Source organism: Lonchura striata, chromosome 6 (assembly GCF_050655825.1).
Source record: "Lonchura striata isolate lonStrDom1 chromosome 6, ASM5065582v1, whole genome shotgun sequence".
NCBI lineage: Eukaryota > Metazoa > Chordata > Aves > Passeriformes > Estrildidae > Lonchura > Lonchura striata.
In genome coordinates, this window is record NC_140708.1 from 27,989,132 (window position 1) to 28,005,996 (window position 16,865).

Genomic DNA, 16,865 nt, shown 5'->3' on the forward strand with positions numbered 1-16,865 from the left:
GCATGAAGCACAAGTTGTCTGTCCAAAGTAAAAATGAGAGCATAGGGGAACAAAACTTGTTAACTTTTTAGGCACAGTTTCCCCCCTAAAGCAGCTCACTTGATAAGAAATGTCTATTCAGTGATCTCACTGCAGTGTCAAACTGATGGGAATTCACAGCACACTGTCCACACCACTGAATGTGGAGGCACACAGATCTTTGTCTTAGACACTGTTAGCCAGGTGACCCTGCAGCCAAAGCTACTTGGTTCTCAGTCTGGAACAGGTTCAAAGCACCTCCAGAGTCACCATGGAGCAGTTTGGATGACACAGCTCCACCTCCCCAGTGTGCCTCACAGTAGTCATTAGTCCATACAGCCAGGCTTCGGTGCTTTTTCCAGCTTCCAAAGCTATATTTCTTACAAGAAGCATCAATCACACCACTGGACTATGAGGCAAATTTAGTTAGCTTCCAATACAGGGTGTGTTTACCTCCATACAGTGCTGTTGAAAAAAACACTGTAGATATGAAAAAAGGTGTGATTGTCCAATCACATTAAGCAAAAAAAAAAATTATAATTTTCTAATAAAAGAATTGAAAGTTACAGATTAGGCACTACATTTTATAATGTTTGGCTAGCAAAGCACTGCAGCCTTTGAACAGCTGCCACCCAAGAAACAAACCCTTGGGCTCTCCCGATTTGGCTAAAGCGAATTTAAATGTGGCAACACAACAGCCCCTCCTGCGACATTTAAATTTAATAGCTCACTATTAGGTTCTGCCGCAATAAAATAATTTTAAATCTACAACACCGTTTTCTTTAACTAGAACAAGGAGTTACAAAGTATTATTTTAAATTTCATTGAACTGGGTAAGAAAGAAGAGTTGGACATGCTGTGGAGACCATCAAATGGGGTGAGTAGCCAAGCAACCAAAGAACGAAAGATAAAGAGGTACACAGGTTCTCACCTTCAGCTACATTGGGGTGGCAAACATTTTGTTCCTAAGGAAATGGTACAGCTCTAGACCACCGCCTATTTGAGATCCAGTAGTTGCAGCTTTTTTGTTACAACATGAATGGCTTATTAAACCTACAGCATATCTGTTTTATTTAACTTCTTGGTGGAAAGGGGCCAGGAAAACAAAATGTACTTAAATGCTGAATTTTTTTTCCAGGCTGAATGCCTTTCATCCAGTAAGACATTCAAAGCAGTGACCCAGCAAATGGATTGAAAAAGCAATCTTCCGTCTCAGTGCCACATTATCATTCCTATTCAGTATTCTCGGTGAGATATCTCAATCAGCTGGATGTGTGTGTAAGTGACAGCGCAGCCCATTGCTGGGTTAATTAAACATTTGACTTTAACACCCTCCCCATCATTAAGCAAATAAAAACAGATAATTCAAACTGCACTTCATCCACGGGGTACACAACATACATGTCAAAATTAAGAGAGTCCAAGGCCCTCGGGGAGTTCTACTCGGGGAGGTAATCAGTTTAAATCTTATCTGGTTTATCAATTATTCTATTGATTAAAGCAGGGTGATTATACAAAACTCCCTCTTGCCACATGGGATACATGTAAGCAGAGCAGGACAACACACAGAGACTCAAAAACGATTTAAAGAAAATACAGACAGATGAATAACAGTCTATTAGTACAAGCCAGCAATCCATAGCTGGAAAATCTGATACTTCTTCAAAGCTAGTGAATTAAGTCCTTCCAAATTAGAGTACCAATACTTTTAGTTCATCTGCTCTCAAATCAGATCTGTATGTTGAAAGAACCACATTTATTCATTTTAAACAGGTAATTTTTTTGCCTGAAATATGTTTTATTGATACAGTCCCAGAACATAACAAAGACACCAAACACCAGTAAATCCAGACTTTTAAAAGGCATTATACTCATCTATCAGTGACTCTGAAAAAGTGGATGGAAAGGGCATTCTTTGTATTTTTACCCTCCCACATACATACATGGCGTAGCCAAAAGTCAAATGTTATATTTTAATGATTTAAGTGTGACAGATCAACTCAGAAAAAAAAAGAATGTGCTGTGGAGTTGCGGAGGTTTTTTGCTTTTGCAACTCTCCAAAGTGAGATATTAGCAGTTGTGGGAGCTGCCATTGCCATGTACTCCTCATTTTCAACAAGCCCTCACAGAAAATCCCACCACAGTGCTCCTTAACAAAACTCTTGCATACAGCTGCACTATACAAAGCAATTCCAGTTACTTCTCATTTTTTCTTCCAGCTGAAGACCTTTTCTCTTCACGTGTCTGTATCCTCAGCTTATAATCACAGTCCCACCTCCACCATCTTCCAGTAATATTATGTTTCAAATTTCATCTTATCCTAAACTGGACTGTACAAGACTTTGCCCTACACATACAAAACAGGAACTTTTCAAAAACAAAGCACTGCAGACTACTGCAAAGAACAATTGGATTTTTTTTTCCCTAAAAGTTCCTTCAAAGCAATAATTAGCAGCAAAAGAAAGCTCAGCTTTAAACCAGGGCCTTTTTTTTTTTTTTTCCTACAGTATATCCCATGATCTGTTTCATAATGGTCATACTGGTAGCATAAATTAATCATCTAATCACATCTCAGCTCTTAATCAGGACACAGGGTATGAACCACAGCAGTCAATACACCGCCAAGCCAGAGCCCCACCACCTCACCAGCCAGTGTTGTTGGAGTTGCAGGCACAGGAATTTTAAGCAACAAGGACAGCTAAACAGCAGGCCTGAGGTGTGTTCTTGCCCTTCACCTTCAGGAGGGGATTATGTGCCGCTCCACATTGGCATTGTGTGTGCATCCAACCATACTTCAGCCTCCTCTTTGCAGATCTCTTTTCTTCTTTGGAAGCAAACTAGAAGCCTGAATTAGCATGCTGTATTTTGCTCTCACCACTAGAAATACTGAGGGTGCTATTTGTAATTGTATTCTTTTAAGAGGTTTGTTCTCTGCAGCTGTTTTCTGCTTGCAGTGTATTTTGTGTAATCAGCACATCATCATAAATACATTGGCTGTTCCCCCGAGGGAAGCTGTCACTGTTTAATTTACAGAACAACCTGGCCAATGTGAATTCTAACACTACAGCACTATGGCAAGAAGTTACCACACTCAGAAAAACAGGTTTCTATGAATTTTTATATCAAGAGCTGGTCCCAGGACAATTTAGTTTCTAGAAATAGATTGATTTTAAAAGCACTGTATACACTGGATGGAATAGATTCTTTCCCATTTACAGCCTCTTAAGGCAGCACCAAAACCACTCTCACATTATTTTAAAGGAGACAATCTCACCACAACCATCTTCACTTCTGACTTACCAAAAGAAGGCACTAGACGTAATTATGCTATCCTACACACCAATTCTGTGTGTGTGTTTGGGATTTTTAATGAACAACCACCACAACATCAATGTGTTAAGTTTGTCTTCATTTGCACAAGGGAACGTACTGTGTTGCAAGGTCAAATGTTATTACCTACATCAAAGGGTTGCTGCACAGTTTATTACTCTGAAGATATGATAGAAGAGCAAGGTATATTCCTGAAAGAGTAGAAGTGTAAGCAGCTTTATTGGCTGAATGAAGAGTTACTTCCTTTGTTCACTGGATCTATGGCTGTATTTTGACAGAATAAATCATGGGGATTTTTTTTTAGAAGGTAGGCAAAAAGCAATGGTTGATCTTGCTATGTACAGACACAATTTAGAAAATTCTACAATGGTACCAAATTATATTGGTAGTTACTTAAGAACTAGATATGAGCCCCAAATAAATATTTGCGTATGATCGATGAGTTACTTGGCTATTTCATTCACAATGGCAACTAGAAGCAGTCTACCTGACTACTTAGAAAGGGAGCCAAGAAGACTGACAACCTGATTTTTTTTCTATACTTATACACACACACATATCTTTAAACATGGAAATACATAAACAAAATGCCAGAGGGAAATAACTATAAACATAAATAAAATACAAAAACCAGAATTCGCAAAAATATAACCTTCTTTGGGAATTCTCCTCAAAAAGCAACAAAAACCTGTTTCATCTATTTAACAAAAATCTGCATTTTATTTTGGGGGGCAGCTGGTTGTTAAATAACTTTAGCAGCAATTTTGCTAATTCACATTAGTAATTAGAAGCCATGTTTAACATCACCAGACACAAGGCAAGTATACAAACATCATAAAAAAATCATGTATATGACAGAGTATTGGTTGTGTATTTTCATAAAGAGTTTAACTTTACTTAGTTGAGATGTATTTTAGAAAATTATTTTTATTTCAAATATAACAAAATACAAGAAACCATTAAAGCAAAACAAATACCATCTTGTCTCTGATATGTTTTATGTTTATGAGAATGACCTACCAAACACAGGTAAAACTGAGTGAAAATAGCTGAGATTTTATGGAAAAGCGAGTAATCTGGTTATCTGTAGAGGAAATAATACAGGAAAGAGAATATCTGAGTATTTTTACACACTGTGTAAGTAATAGCCAACAGAAAGCAGAGGATATAAGAAGAAATCCACCTGACACTGGGCAGCGAAGTACTTCTTCAAGCTATGAATTTTAAGATTTAGCAACCGCATTTCTATAGAGAGTGTTTGGTTGATTCCCTGAAATTTTGCATGTATTCACTTTATTTCAAAGAAGAAACATTTCATTTTCTTCTCCTTATACGGAATTATTCAGAACTATCTCTGCATATTTCCTAAGAGTGACTAAATTCTAAGATTGGCTTAAATTTAGATGTTGGTAAGAAAGCATTTAACGATTTCTCCAAATTCATCATAAAATTCCATATTTGCATTTTTAAAGTAAAATTATTGGTGTTATCTCTTTGCCAGTTGTGCACAAATAGGTACAACTTGTACTTGTGCCACCAGCTCCCTCTGAAGTCCTCACTGCCCATGGAGCCATCAAATCCAAAGCGATAATGGGGTGATTTACAGGGACTAAGCTGGATCTAAGCGCACTGGACCATCTGTGGCTGGTGCGAGGGGCTTGGAGCGGGGTACCCTCAGAGCCTCCTTTCTCCACAGAAAGGGACAAAGCTGTAGGCTCTGGAGCAGCACGGAAGAGCCGCAGGAATGTTTTAAAGCGGCGAAGCCCCGCGGCTCGGCGCCCGGAGCCCCGGGCTGCAGTTCCGGGCGCGGCCGGGGGAGCGCAGCACAGTCCGCGCCATGGCCCGGCCCCCGCGCCGCGCCCGCGCACACGCACAGCCGCCTTCTAATTCAATTAGCGCAGCCTGCAACTCCAGAAAAGAGTAATTCAATTAGTGCATTGTGCAGCTCCACAATACCTCCAAGCAGATGTTCGCAATCCTGAGGAACTGGAGCTAGCTTTAAAGATACCTGTATGCCTCCAACGCGGTGCTGCATATGCTGTTTGTCACTACGGCTTTACACCTTCCTGACTCCTAACGAGGGAGGAAGGAAAACTCGGATGAGTTTTGTTTCATTTTTTAAACCAAACAGTAGAACTGGTGCTGGTGTGCTAGAAACCTTGCCCTCACCTTAGTGGGAAAAGCACATTAGTAGTAACCGGACCATCACTACCAAGGCTGAAGAAGTGGGAGGCCTTGTAGCTACCATGCAGTTTAAATTAATCATTGTGCTGGACACACTGAGGTGGTATTTCTCACTGAGAGATACCGTCACACTTCTTGATACTCAGATTAAAGAGCTAATAAAAGCACATGGAACTTCTGAGGATCAATATAAGTGCAGAACAAATGCCAATTTCTGTTACTAAATGTAATTACTCAATGTAATTGGAAATTAGTGATGTGCTACAAAAAACAACCAAACCCATACCACTGATCCACAAAGAAGGATTTTTTTTCTAATCCCCTTCATTTCACTGCCATCTGAAAGGAGGAAAATATCTCTTGCTACTACCCAAGAGCTAAGATCTTGCAGCACACCCTGAGCAACTCCCTGAGTTTGGTGGGCTCCCCAGCATAACCCAGCCTCTGCACAGGTTAAACCACCAGCCAGACAATGTCACCAGATTTAGAGAGGGATAAATCCTAAATATGTTTAAGGAAGCTCTTCTGTAGTCACTGGGCACTTTAAATAAAGAAATCCAGGCTAAGCACTGTGGTCTTCCTACAGTGAAGCTCCCTAAAATCTGAGCTACAAATGGGGCTGAAGTCAAACACAAAAATGTGATTTGGCTTCATTCCTGCTCCTTCTTTTATAATCTCTCATGCCTTTATAATTGCTCCTGCCAGGTGGTAAAATGAGGAAAAACAGAAAAGACTCCTACTGAACACCTCCGACAAGAAACTTGGCTTAAAAAACCAGGTGTCACATTGTGGCAGTTCAATATTTCATAGCCAATACAAGGAATGTGCAACAGCACTGCAACTTTAAATCTTTGCCTCCTGTGTCAGTCTATCTCCTCTCATTGTAATGCCAAAGGGAACAGCAATCAGAGTGGAGATGTTCAACGTGATAGAGGTCAGGACACCAGTGGATCAACGTACCAGAAACACGACCTTGTTTATTTTTTCCCCCAGTATTATTGTTTACAGGGTGCTTTGCTCATGTACCTTGTGGTTCTTAGCTAAAAGATGAAATTACAGCCCAGGATGAAGCGCTCAGGCACACATCCAATTTGTGTTTCCATCTCAGAAAACAAAAAGCTTCTGAGGCCCTCGGGCTGCCATTCAAACTTGGAGAGGCTGACATTTTTAACAGCATGAACCAGAGACTGGCAGAGGAATGATCTAATGCATTTCTGACTTGTCAATCAAAGACCTCACCTCTGCTGTCTTGTAAACAGTTGGGGGCCACCTAACTACATTCACAACCAGGGCAGAGCCTGCTGCCAGCCAGGGGGGTGCTGGAGCCACATGCTCTGGCTATTAGTCACCAAAATTAGGATTCTGCTTTAGAGGTGCACTGTAAACAGCCCCCGGGCAAGCTTCACACAGCTACTGGCAGAGCGAGAGGGGTGAATACAAAGCAGGCTTAGTGTCTCCATGCTGATGGAGTCTATGACTGGACACCCCATATCTTTCCCAATTAGAGACAGAACTATGCACACCAGCAAACACTGCCTCCAAAGCCAAACAATTTCCTTCAAATGTATTTCTCACAAACACATTTCTGAGCATGCAGTTTGCCCACCCCAAGACTCTAGCTCTAACCTCCTGTATAACCAGAAATGATGTACTACTACTCACATTTACACTGTATTTCCAGCAATAAAACGTCAACTTCTAAAACAAAAGTGTGTGAACAGGCTGAAGGAAATTTAGAGACACAACTGATTCTACCAATACACTGGCAATGATTCTTTGACAAATATTCCACTTTATAACACAAAAAATATAAACACTAGGAAAAAATAATATAAAAGTAATTTGCAGAATAAGTTCATGTCTGTCTCATAGGGACAACAGACTTCCACCACTACATACCTTTAACATCTTTTGCATTTTCACCTTTCTGCAAAAGTAATCTCAGTCAATAGAGGTCACATACATACTGCACAGCCTCAAGTACACTCCCTTCTGCTTCAATTTGCCTAGTCCAGTACACTCATACCTGCCTCCCCAGGCCAGAGCTTTTAGCCCAGACCAAGGAAGTCTCACATGCTCACTTCTGCAAAACCAAGCAGAAGCTTATCCCCTTCACCTGACAAACCCTGAGGTGTAGTTCTTCATGACCACGATCTTCAGGTAAAACAAAATGCAAATTTCTGACATTCTATAGAGACACTTCCGTATTCAACAAGATGCTGCTACCTCCACCACAGAAGTTAATCCTCCTCTTTGATTACTAGAGCCTATTACAGAAATAAAAGTTTCATATTTGACAAAATAAAGCTGACAAGACAACTCTCTTCTTTTCCACCTGTGTCTAGGCTCCAGACAAAGGTAGTAAAAGCATGACTCTTGATCCAAGAAGTTTACAATCTAAACAGGAGCTGGTATTTGTGTTGGCTGTGAATTAGGTAAAAAGGAAGAGGCGGACTGCTCTCTGTGATTATGGTGATACATCAAGACTTTCAAATTCCTCTTCAAGCCTCCTCATTTATACAACAGCCTAAAGAAATGAATTCAAGGAAATACTTTGGTCTTCTGCAAACCTGGAAGGATTAATACAATCATTCCCTTGGCATACTTGATGGGTGTAATTGTAAATTTGAATTTTCAGAGTGCTCCAACTATGAAAAACAACATAAATAGAGCCTGGTGAGTATCCAAGGAAAAATATTTTAACAGGGAAAGTAATTATCTTCACATGGAAAATGTCATTAAAACAGACACCTATTGGTACATTTGGAAACTTCCAAAGCACAAATTTCTAAGAAAAACAGAGAGTATTCTGCATAATTTTTTTTTATTATTAGGAGAATCTACATGCAACCTAATTTTCAGTTGCTTTGCAGATTAACAGTACTGTAAAATCTGGCATCCAAGACACTGAAAATTGAATAGCTGGCCTTTGTCTCTTGTTAAAATACCCTTTTTGACTTGACCACTTCCCACAGTGCCTTATAGGAGTTCATGTTCCAATTTGCTGCCATTTTCCACCATGATTGCTTTGAAATTCAGTTACACAGTAGACTATCAATTGCAAAGCCCTTTGAGATAAAAAGAGATGCAAAAAAGAACTGTTTCTAGCTCCTTATTCCCCTATGCATGGGTTTAGCCTTAAAGCCTTTCTCACTGCAGGATGATTGCCTAAAAACAGGGTTGAGGAACCAGAAGATCCTGTTTTCACCTGTCTCAAAAAATAAAAACAAAAAGAAGAAAAATGAAGTTACCTGACAATATTAACAGAATCATCTCTATCTAAATCAACTACCTGCCAATGCTTCCCATGAGGAGTCAGCAAGACTTTAACTGAGCTGTTCAAAAAGAGCATCTTTCCACATTTCTCTCTGAGCATATGAAGGCAGGCATGTAAATAACTAGACAAATTCAGCAGTGACTAAGTAGCCTTCCAGATGGCATCTTCTCTTTTGCCACAAGCAAAGAACATTGATATGCTTCTCCAGTTACTTCAAGCTTGCTATGGAAAAAAGAAAGTAACTTAATATGAGAAAATTCACTGGGTTACAAGAAAGTCTTTAATGCTTTCCTGAAGATTTGATACAAAAAAAAAAAGCATTAAAGAATGATGAAATACTGCAACATCACTGCTTCCAGCAGGCTCCAAACCACTCCCTTCTGCACTGGAAAATGCAGAAGCCATGCCTCGGAGGGGAGTTTTCTTCAAACCATGCAAGCTAATGAGGATCAATCAGAGCCCATTGAAAAAAAATGGACTGCAATGTGGATGACTCAGTGCTGCAGAAGTCGGTGCTGGCAATGTGGTTTCTCTCTCAACCGGCAGTAAATGTGTTCCTCAACACAGCAGTCAGAACTCAGCGAAGAGTACCAGTTTACCATTTCAGATGGCAAGTATGACATACTTCCCCAATTCCTACAGTCACTAAATGCACATGGAAATGTCTCTCAAAATATGCAGAAATGTGAATGTCAGTCCTCCCAGTATCCCAACACAATCAATGGTTGTACAGCTGACTCATTTGACCCCAAATATCAATGTACTGCATTAGCAGAAGTTATTGCTCATATCTACCATTAGTAAGGACATCTTAAGCTTAAATAAATTAATTTCTCTTTCCCTTTGTAATATATGCCTATTTTAAGTAATCAAAAATAATTCAAGTAGAAAGGAAGAAGTCTCAATTTAGGTTTATAAATTACTTCCCATACACTGCTATGCTAAAAGAGATTTGAGATTCATTCAACAGCCAAAAGCTTAGAAATTAGGTCCATACGATTTAGTCAAATTATGCAAATCAGGATTAGGAGTCTAAACTGTTGTCTCTAGAGTCCTCTTAGACTACTAAAAAGTCGTGTTTCCCCCTCCCCCACAGAAAGCTCCACTAAAAGCTTGTTTCAGCAAAGGAGGCCTGGCAGGACACCTTCCAGAGTCCATCAGTGCTACTGCTGTGTCAGCAAAAAGAGTTGCACCAAAACCATGCAAGATACTTAAGCCTCCTCTGGGACTAAGAGGATTATTTCCACAGCACTATCCTCACTCTGGGAGCAAGAAGTAAAACTTAAAATAATCTTTGCATGCTTTCCTTTAGAGGCGCATAATGAACTTACCCCAAAAGAAGTGAAAATTTCAGAAAGATTCTGGCCTATTATTTTTATTTGGTTTTGAAAGATGCTGGTAAATAAAACTCTCTGCCACAGGTTAGGCCAGCAGTAGCACAATCTAACAGCATAAACCTTGAGTAAATGTTCATGCTACAACAAGCTCAAACATGCTCTCTGCAGAGATACTTCTAAAGTTCCTCAGTCACTGCAGTTCATAAAATACCTCAGAGTTTCCAATGTGAATATAACACCTCCAGAGCCCAGTCTCTGCTGTTATGTCCACATGTCATCAAAAATGCTTGCTTGTCTAGGTTTCTTGATGTTCACCCAGCACTTGTCTTACTCTCTACCCATGGGAAAATGTCTGCACTTTTTGAGTTCACTGGTCACCCAAAGGGTCTGAACAAACAGGTTTGGCAGAAAGCTGACTCATGACAGAGAAAAGCCTGAATCTAACAAATTCAGAGATCAAAGGATAAAAAAAAAAGGTTTCCTTTATTTGCCTTTTGACTGACAGCTTGCTTGGACAACAATTTTCTGTAGTCAAAATGTCCAGACTCCTGCTAACAAAGCTGAAGTAGAGAATTTCTGGCATCAGTTATCATCATGGCAATGGACTCACCCTCTCAGTCGTTTAAGTGGCACACAGAAAATTTAGATAGGAGGGGAATCACAAATAGCCAGAATAGCCAGATTGGAGACTGTGTGATGGATGCTGTTTGCCAGATATAATTAAGTGGTATCTTTTTGACACAATTTAAAACCAATGAAAAGAAGATGATTGTATCAAGCCAACTTAGATAAAATAATTATATCAAGGTAAATGAAAATGCCCCAGCTGCCCTGAATCTACACAAGATGGGTTAAAACACCAGAGATCAGAATGACAGAGGAGAGGCACAGAGTATGAACCAGAATAAATAGAGGTCAAGCAGGCAAGTAAAGGAAATGCACACACACACAGATGGAGAGGAAAGGAGTGAGGAGAGACAGAAAGTACCTGGAAAGCTGGGAGTGCGCCAGTCCCTGGGTTATACAGGCATCGCAGCGAGGGCATGCTGTCCGCCAGGCTGGAGCAGCCCAGCCACAGAGATCTGGGCATAGAGCACTGCAGAGAAAGGACAACTATGAGATGGGACTGTATGAGACAGGATGGCACAGATTACAGGAACTTTTAAGGCTTAGCCAAATGGCATCAACACAACTGCCCTTTAAGAGAGCATTAACTGCTGAAGCATCTTTTCCTTGAGAGAAGCTTTACAGATGTCATAGTAGCAAAAAAAAAGGCACTATGGATCAAGAAAATAAATTTTGATTAATATTCCACAACGTGTTGAGTTTTCCCAGTAATAAAATGTTTCTTTCCAATTTATCAGACCTCTTCTCTATCCACAGCAATGCTCCAGGCAGAACACGAGGCAAGCAATTTTGCAAAGAAAGCAGAAAAGTAGATTACAACTTTAAGTGTAATACTTGCAGGAAAAGGTTTGTGTTTTGTCTGTAAATGGGATAAAAGGAAAAACCTATGATCCAAGGTGAACAGGAAGTTTGTGACACTTTATAAGAGTTTCTGCTTGCCTTGTTGTTTGTTAAATGAAATACAATTTTTATAATAAATTGATTCCGTTACTACAAACAAAAATACAAAAAAGGAGCCAAAGCAGCCAATCAAGGAAAATACTAGCCATTTTGATAGTTAAAGCCATTACCCCTTGAAATAGAGAGCTGCTTATTCATTTTACACCACTACTATTAAATTTAGGGATGCATTATGATAGCAATTGCTTTTACCAGACACAGAGTTTTTGATGCCATAAGCACTACTGCATTTGTCTAATTACTGGCAAAGCAGGAAAAAACAAGTGTATTTTGAATTGGCAGATAGCCATGAAAATTGAGGGATGTGATAGATTAGCTGCTAGAGATTTTAAACCCTCACACAGCCATCTTTTTTCAATCCTGCCCCCACTTTTTTTCTTTTTTTTTTTTTTTTTTTTTCTTTTTTTTTTTTAATAGAGGGGGAAGGAATGGGAGGAAATTTGAGTGGAAAGGGCAGCTGGAATGGGTATGAAATGACAGCTGCCTTCTGAGCCTCCGTTTCTTCCTGCTCTTGAGCGGGCTAGAAAACCTTGCGCAATCTTGCGCTAAATGAGAAGTAAGAGCAACATAACCTATCTTTGAGTGAGCAGAAAGGTGATCACCAACATCCATAATCTAGTCCTGTGCAGACAGACACAGAGATTAACCTTATCTGTCACCACATTCTTTGCTGTACTTTGTTGCAATTTACACTGCTGTTCCAGAATTAGTATTTAAAGACTGCTGGGGAATATAACCTATAGAAATGTTCTCAATAGAAGTCTATGATACCTTAAAATACATTCCTCGCTGCATTTTCATAAAAAAAACCAAAAAAAACTCTTCCCTTTACAAAGATACTGAAACTCAAGAATTTGAGTACATATCAAATGAACTTGCTACTTGTATGTAATGCCCCTCCTGAAGCCAAAAAAATTACACCCATAGTATTGTAACAAGCTACAAAAGTGAGCCATACTTCCTTGTCCACCATTCTAACCTCCCAAACGCTTCCACATATAAAAGCCTTCCAAATGCCAGAAATCTTTTCTTTGCAATGTAATATGTATTACTACAGCTACTGAAAGCTGTTATGACAATAACTTTAAAAAAAAATACATACATTAAATGGACATCCATAGTTATGCATTTCACCAATTTTATTTATTTAAATCAAAATTGCTTATTATTCTCCAAGAATGTCACAGTAACAGAAGATTCACTACATGGTGCCTCTGATGATGCAGAGCAAATTCACTAGGTAAGGATCAGCTGCTTATTGTTATCCATCCCAGGATTCATAACATAATACAAAATAAATATGGGATTATTTTCTTTTTCCATACATAGTTATCCAAGACTTGCGGCTATTATTTATTTATTCCATATTCCATATTCTCAAGATTTCCCATCTCTTGGGCTGCCTCAAGTTTTCATACTGTGATAATGAACTCAATGAACTGATTGTCATTAAAACTGCCTGACAATACAAAAAAAGAAGTTTCTTTAAATATTTGTACTGACTGAAGCATGGAATGGTACAGAGGCTGGAAAAATGAGGAGCACTCTGTGAGTGGAAAGGCAAGCTCTAGTTGACTCAAGGTTTACGTGAGATTACAGCTCAAGTCAGAGTCATTATAATCTGCAGGCAGGGCACTCTATTGTGCCAGGGAACTTACAGGGCAATGAAATGTCTTCCTCTAAAATTGCCACAATAACAAAAGAAACCATTGAAGGCCTATTCTTTAGAGCTCTCTGTCCAATAGAGGTTATCATTCCTCACCCATGTGCTCCTGCCACATAGTATTGTTCCAGAGTTAGGAAGTAGGAAATAAAAAACTACCAATTTCTTAGATGATTTCTGAATCTGTTCCAGTATACAACAAAATCTACATTAGTGATACAGTTCTTAAAAATATAATCATGAAGTTGCACAGTGTGGAAGGAAATGTCATTCCCGTACTTGCCTTTTACCTATTGAAGGAAGCAGAGACGCTAAATTACTTTGGTGACTGAAAGAGGCTTACTCACAAGCCTGAACAAAAGGCCCCAGGTGCTTCAAGAAAAACAGCTTGTGTGTAAATCAGATTAGTGACCCACCAGAACAACTTCATTTAGAGCCTGATCTCTGAAAAATCTCAACAGCCTCTCTCCCCATGCACTGAGCAAGCCACGTGTCAAACACTCACTTTTGTACTGTCAGCTCCACAAACAAGGGACTGGCCTCAATGTTCATGACTTGAAAGCTGACTAAAAAAAATCCTCTCCTGAACTCAAGTCAATCTGCATTGATTCATCAAAACAAAGATAGAGAGGCACAGTGCTTGGACTAGAGCCAAATGGGAATGCTGGTACTGCTTGCTAAGTACTGGGCCAGGATGCAGCAATCTCTACTTTCCTAACTCCCAACTGCATTAATAGTACGGATGTCTGCACAACGTTCAAACCCAGAGACACAAGGCTTTTTATTCAGAAAAGCTAATCATCTTTAATACACACTGAGTGGCATAAAATAGGGAATTATTTGATGACAAACCCAATTTCTTTTTCCAACTGATTTTAAAATCCTACACCCTGAATTCTGAAATGTATTTTCCCACTAAATAAATACAGGGAGTACAGTTTCAAACAAGACCAGCATCCTCCTTGTGACAGAGGCTGGTTCCAGCTGCTCCACTGGTGATTAAAATGGGTTTGCTTACTTTGAATTAAAATAGGCTAGATGCATTCACAGGCTCCGCCTGAGCTGAGTGGACAGTAACCATGAGCTGAAGGGAAGATGTATTTTAACCTATTCAATTATTCTTGTAATTATATTGCAAGAACATTTTTTTACTACATCAGATGTTCTGCCTCTAATAGTCTACCCTCTCTTCCAATTATCTGATGTCCTAAAGACAAATTTCAATACACACTCAATAGCTAAATTTTTGCCAGTGCTAAAAATTGGTTATTTACTTTATTTGCTACTGCATTACAAGATTATACATTACCATTTCAGACTGCGTTTTTCTTATCAAATTTGTTCTCTTCTAGTCCTTCAGCAAATACAATATACTGGGGGTAACTAATACAGTTTTAGTAAATTGTGTTACAGGTCAGAAATGTATCACCTTGTCCTGTAAAACTAAGTGGCTCTACACAGGGAAAAAAAAAGTTCTTGCATTACTACAGTTCACAACTACAGTGCACAGACATTAAAGCATAAACTGACTATACTGAGCTCACTATAAAACAAGAATGCCCAAAAGACAATCAAACAACAGTTGAAGGATATTTTCTTTATAGTCACTTCAGAGAAATTAATTAGACAGTAGTACAGAATTACTGTCTCTAATTGTGGCACATTTTAAAATAGTAAGGTATTACCTACTACTCCTGTATGAACCCTGTACTGAACTTTGATAACCTGTGCACTTAAAACACCTTTGATTTACAGGCAGCCTAATACATTTTTGTACATCTTCACAAGTTAGTGACAAAGCCAAAGAGGAAACCAAATATTCTCCTCAAGGGTTGGTGTTTGGTATACTGTACGTAAGATTTATTTCAAATGCTAACCACATCTATTGCAGCCCTTCCCTAACTCAGAGCTGTTTCCCTCCTAGTACAGCATTCAGCACCTGATGCAGGTGAACTCTAAAGATAAACCAATAACCATTTCTGACTCTTACAAAAACCAAGACATGAGAGGAAAAGAGGTTCTAGAAATTCTACCACCCAAACTGGAGCAGATAAAACATTTGGGATGCTCTGAGGGGTATTTGAAGTATATAAACCAGATGTGAGCTTGATATGAGGAGATAGATCACCACTTCAGAAAGCAAGTATGGTATGGCTGGCAAGAACAATTCTCCCTGAAAGTATCTTTCACACTACTGTTTCCTGCATGCTCTATAAAACCTAATTCTCAGGAAATGTGCCTAAGGAATTTTAATCCTTTATCAAACACATGCTCAGATCTTACTGGGATTCCTAATATTCAGAATTATTTTTATCATACACCACAAAAAAAAGGGGGAAATGGGAGAACAAACTTCAATACGTTCCAATCTCACTCAGTTCCTCTTACTCTTTTTTTGGCCACATACTTAACTAAGCCAATGCCAAAAATATAACATACATCACTTTCACATTGTGTTCAGTCTGCACTATTCCTGTCACCACAGAATGCAACACATTGCATGAAACATATCAGATAAGGCAGCTGCTATTTACATTACAAATGTTGGTCTCATGAAACTTAGTAACAATTCCAGAAATTTACTTCTGGCTAAAAAATTATTTTGGATCCTTTCCCTGGTCCACTTTTCATTCTTTTAACCTCTCACATAAAAATGAAAAGGTATCTCTTATTTTTCCCTCTACCATTCTGAGAAGCGTTTTCTGAATAAATATATGTAAGTATTAAAAAAGTACTCCCAGTGCATCTTGTATACTTTCACAATTAAAAAACCTGCCATACATATTTCGATTTTTAGCTTTGGTAGCTCTTCTTATCTGAAAAAAAAAAAAAAAAGTATATAAAGTATATAAAAAGTATATAAAAAAGCTGCCAAAACAGAATGAGAATATTCTTTTATTATTTATTTTAGTAGATTTTGTGGGGCTTAGTTTTTTTTTTTTCTTTACCCCTATCCCAACAATGGATGCAAGGCATACTAAATACATAATTACATGAGAGAGCCACACAGCTTTCAAAGGAGCCATTCAAGTGAATTGTGTAAATAATATGCCTTTAAAAACCCTAGCATATGAATACAGATTTACCAGTTATGAAGTAGTTATATACCTGAGAGACAAGAATATGCATTTAAAAAAAAATTCTGCCCAATTATAAACTTACCAAAGAGACTAGAATGTCTCAGAGCAAATTAATACTTTCATAACTTTTGGAGAAAGTTTTTTGCCTGTTTTCATTTGAAAATAAGGAAAACATTAAAAGCTGTAAGTCTTAATTAAGACAAAAAAACAACAGTCAAAAGCCATACAGTTAAAATGTGCATCCCAGACCAGTTTTCCACACTTATAACTACGTAATTCTGACTTTGTCACTGGCAGTTTTATTGAAAGTCTTTCCACAGTCAGAAAACCAATTTATAAAAATAAAAAGGCAACTGTAGTAATCCTTGGAGTGTGACCATGAAAAGGAT

General features: G+C 38.7%; 1 protein-coding gene across 11 annotated transcripts in view; it reads right to left on the reverse strand.

Annotated features, from left to right (window-relative positions):
• The window catches only part of BTRC (beta-transducin repeat containing E3 ubiquitin protein ligase), a 116,266-nt gene that overhangs the window by 77,679 nt on the left and 21,722 nt on the right, over nt 1-16,865 (reverse strand). For 4 of the 11 annotated variants that reach the window (XM_021536362.4, XM_085582693.1, XM_085582696.1 and 1 more), the window contains one exon: nt 11,135-11,242. The exons of 6 other annotated variants lie outside the window; for them this stretch is intronic. In XM_021536362.4, the coding sequence (XP_021392037.1) occupies nt 11,135-11,242 (108 nt within the window). Of the gene's footprint in view, nt 1-5,356; nt 5,422-11,134; nt 11,243-16,865 lie in introns of all 11 variants that reach the window. One more of the 11 variants, XM_085582699.1, reaches the window with a different exon arrangement.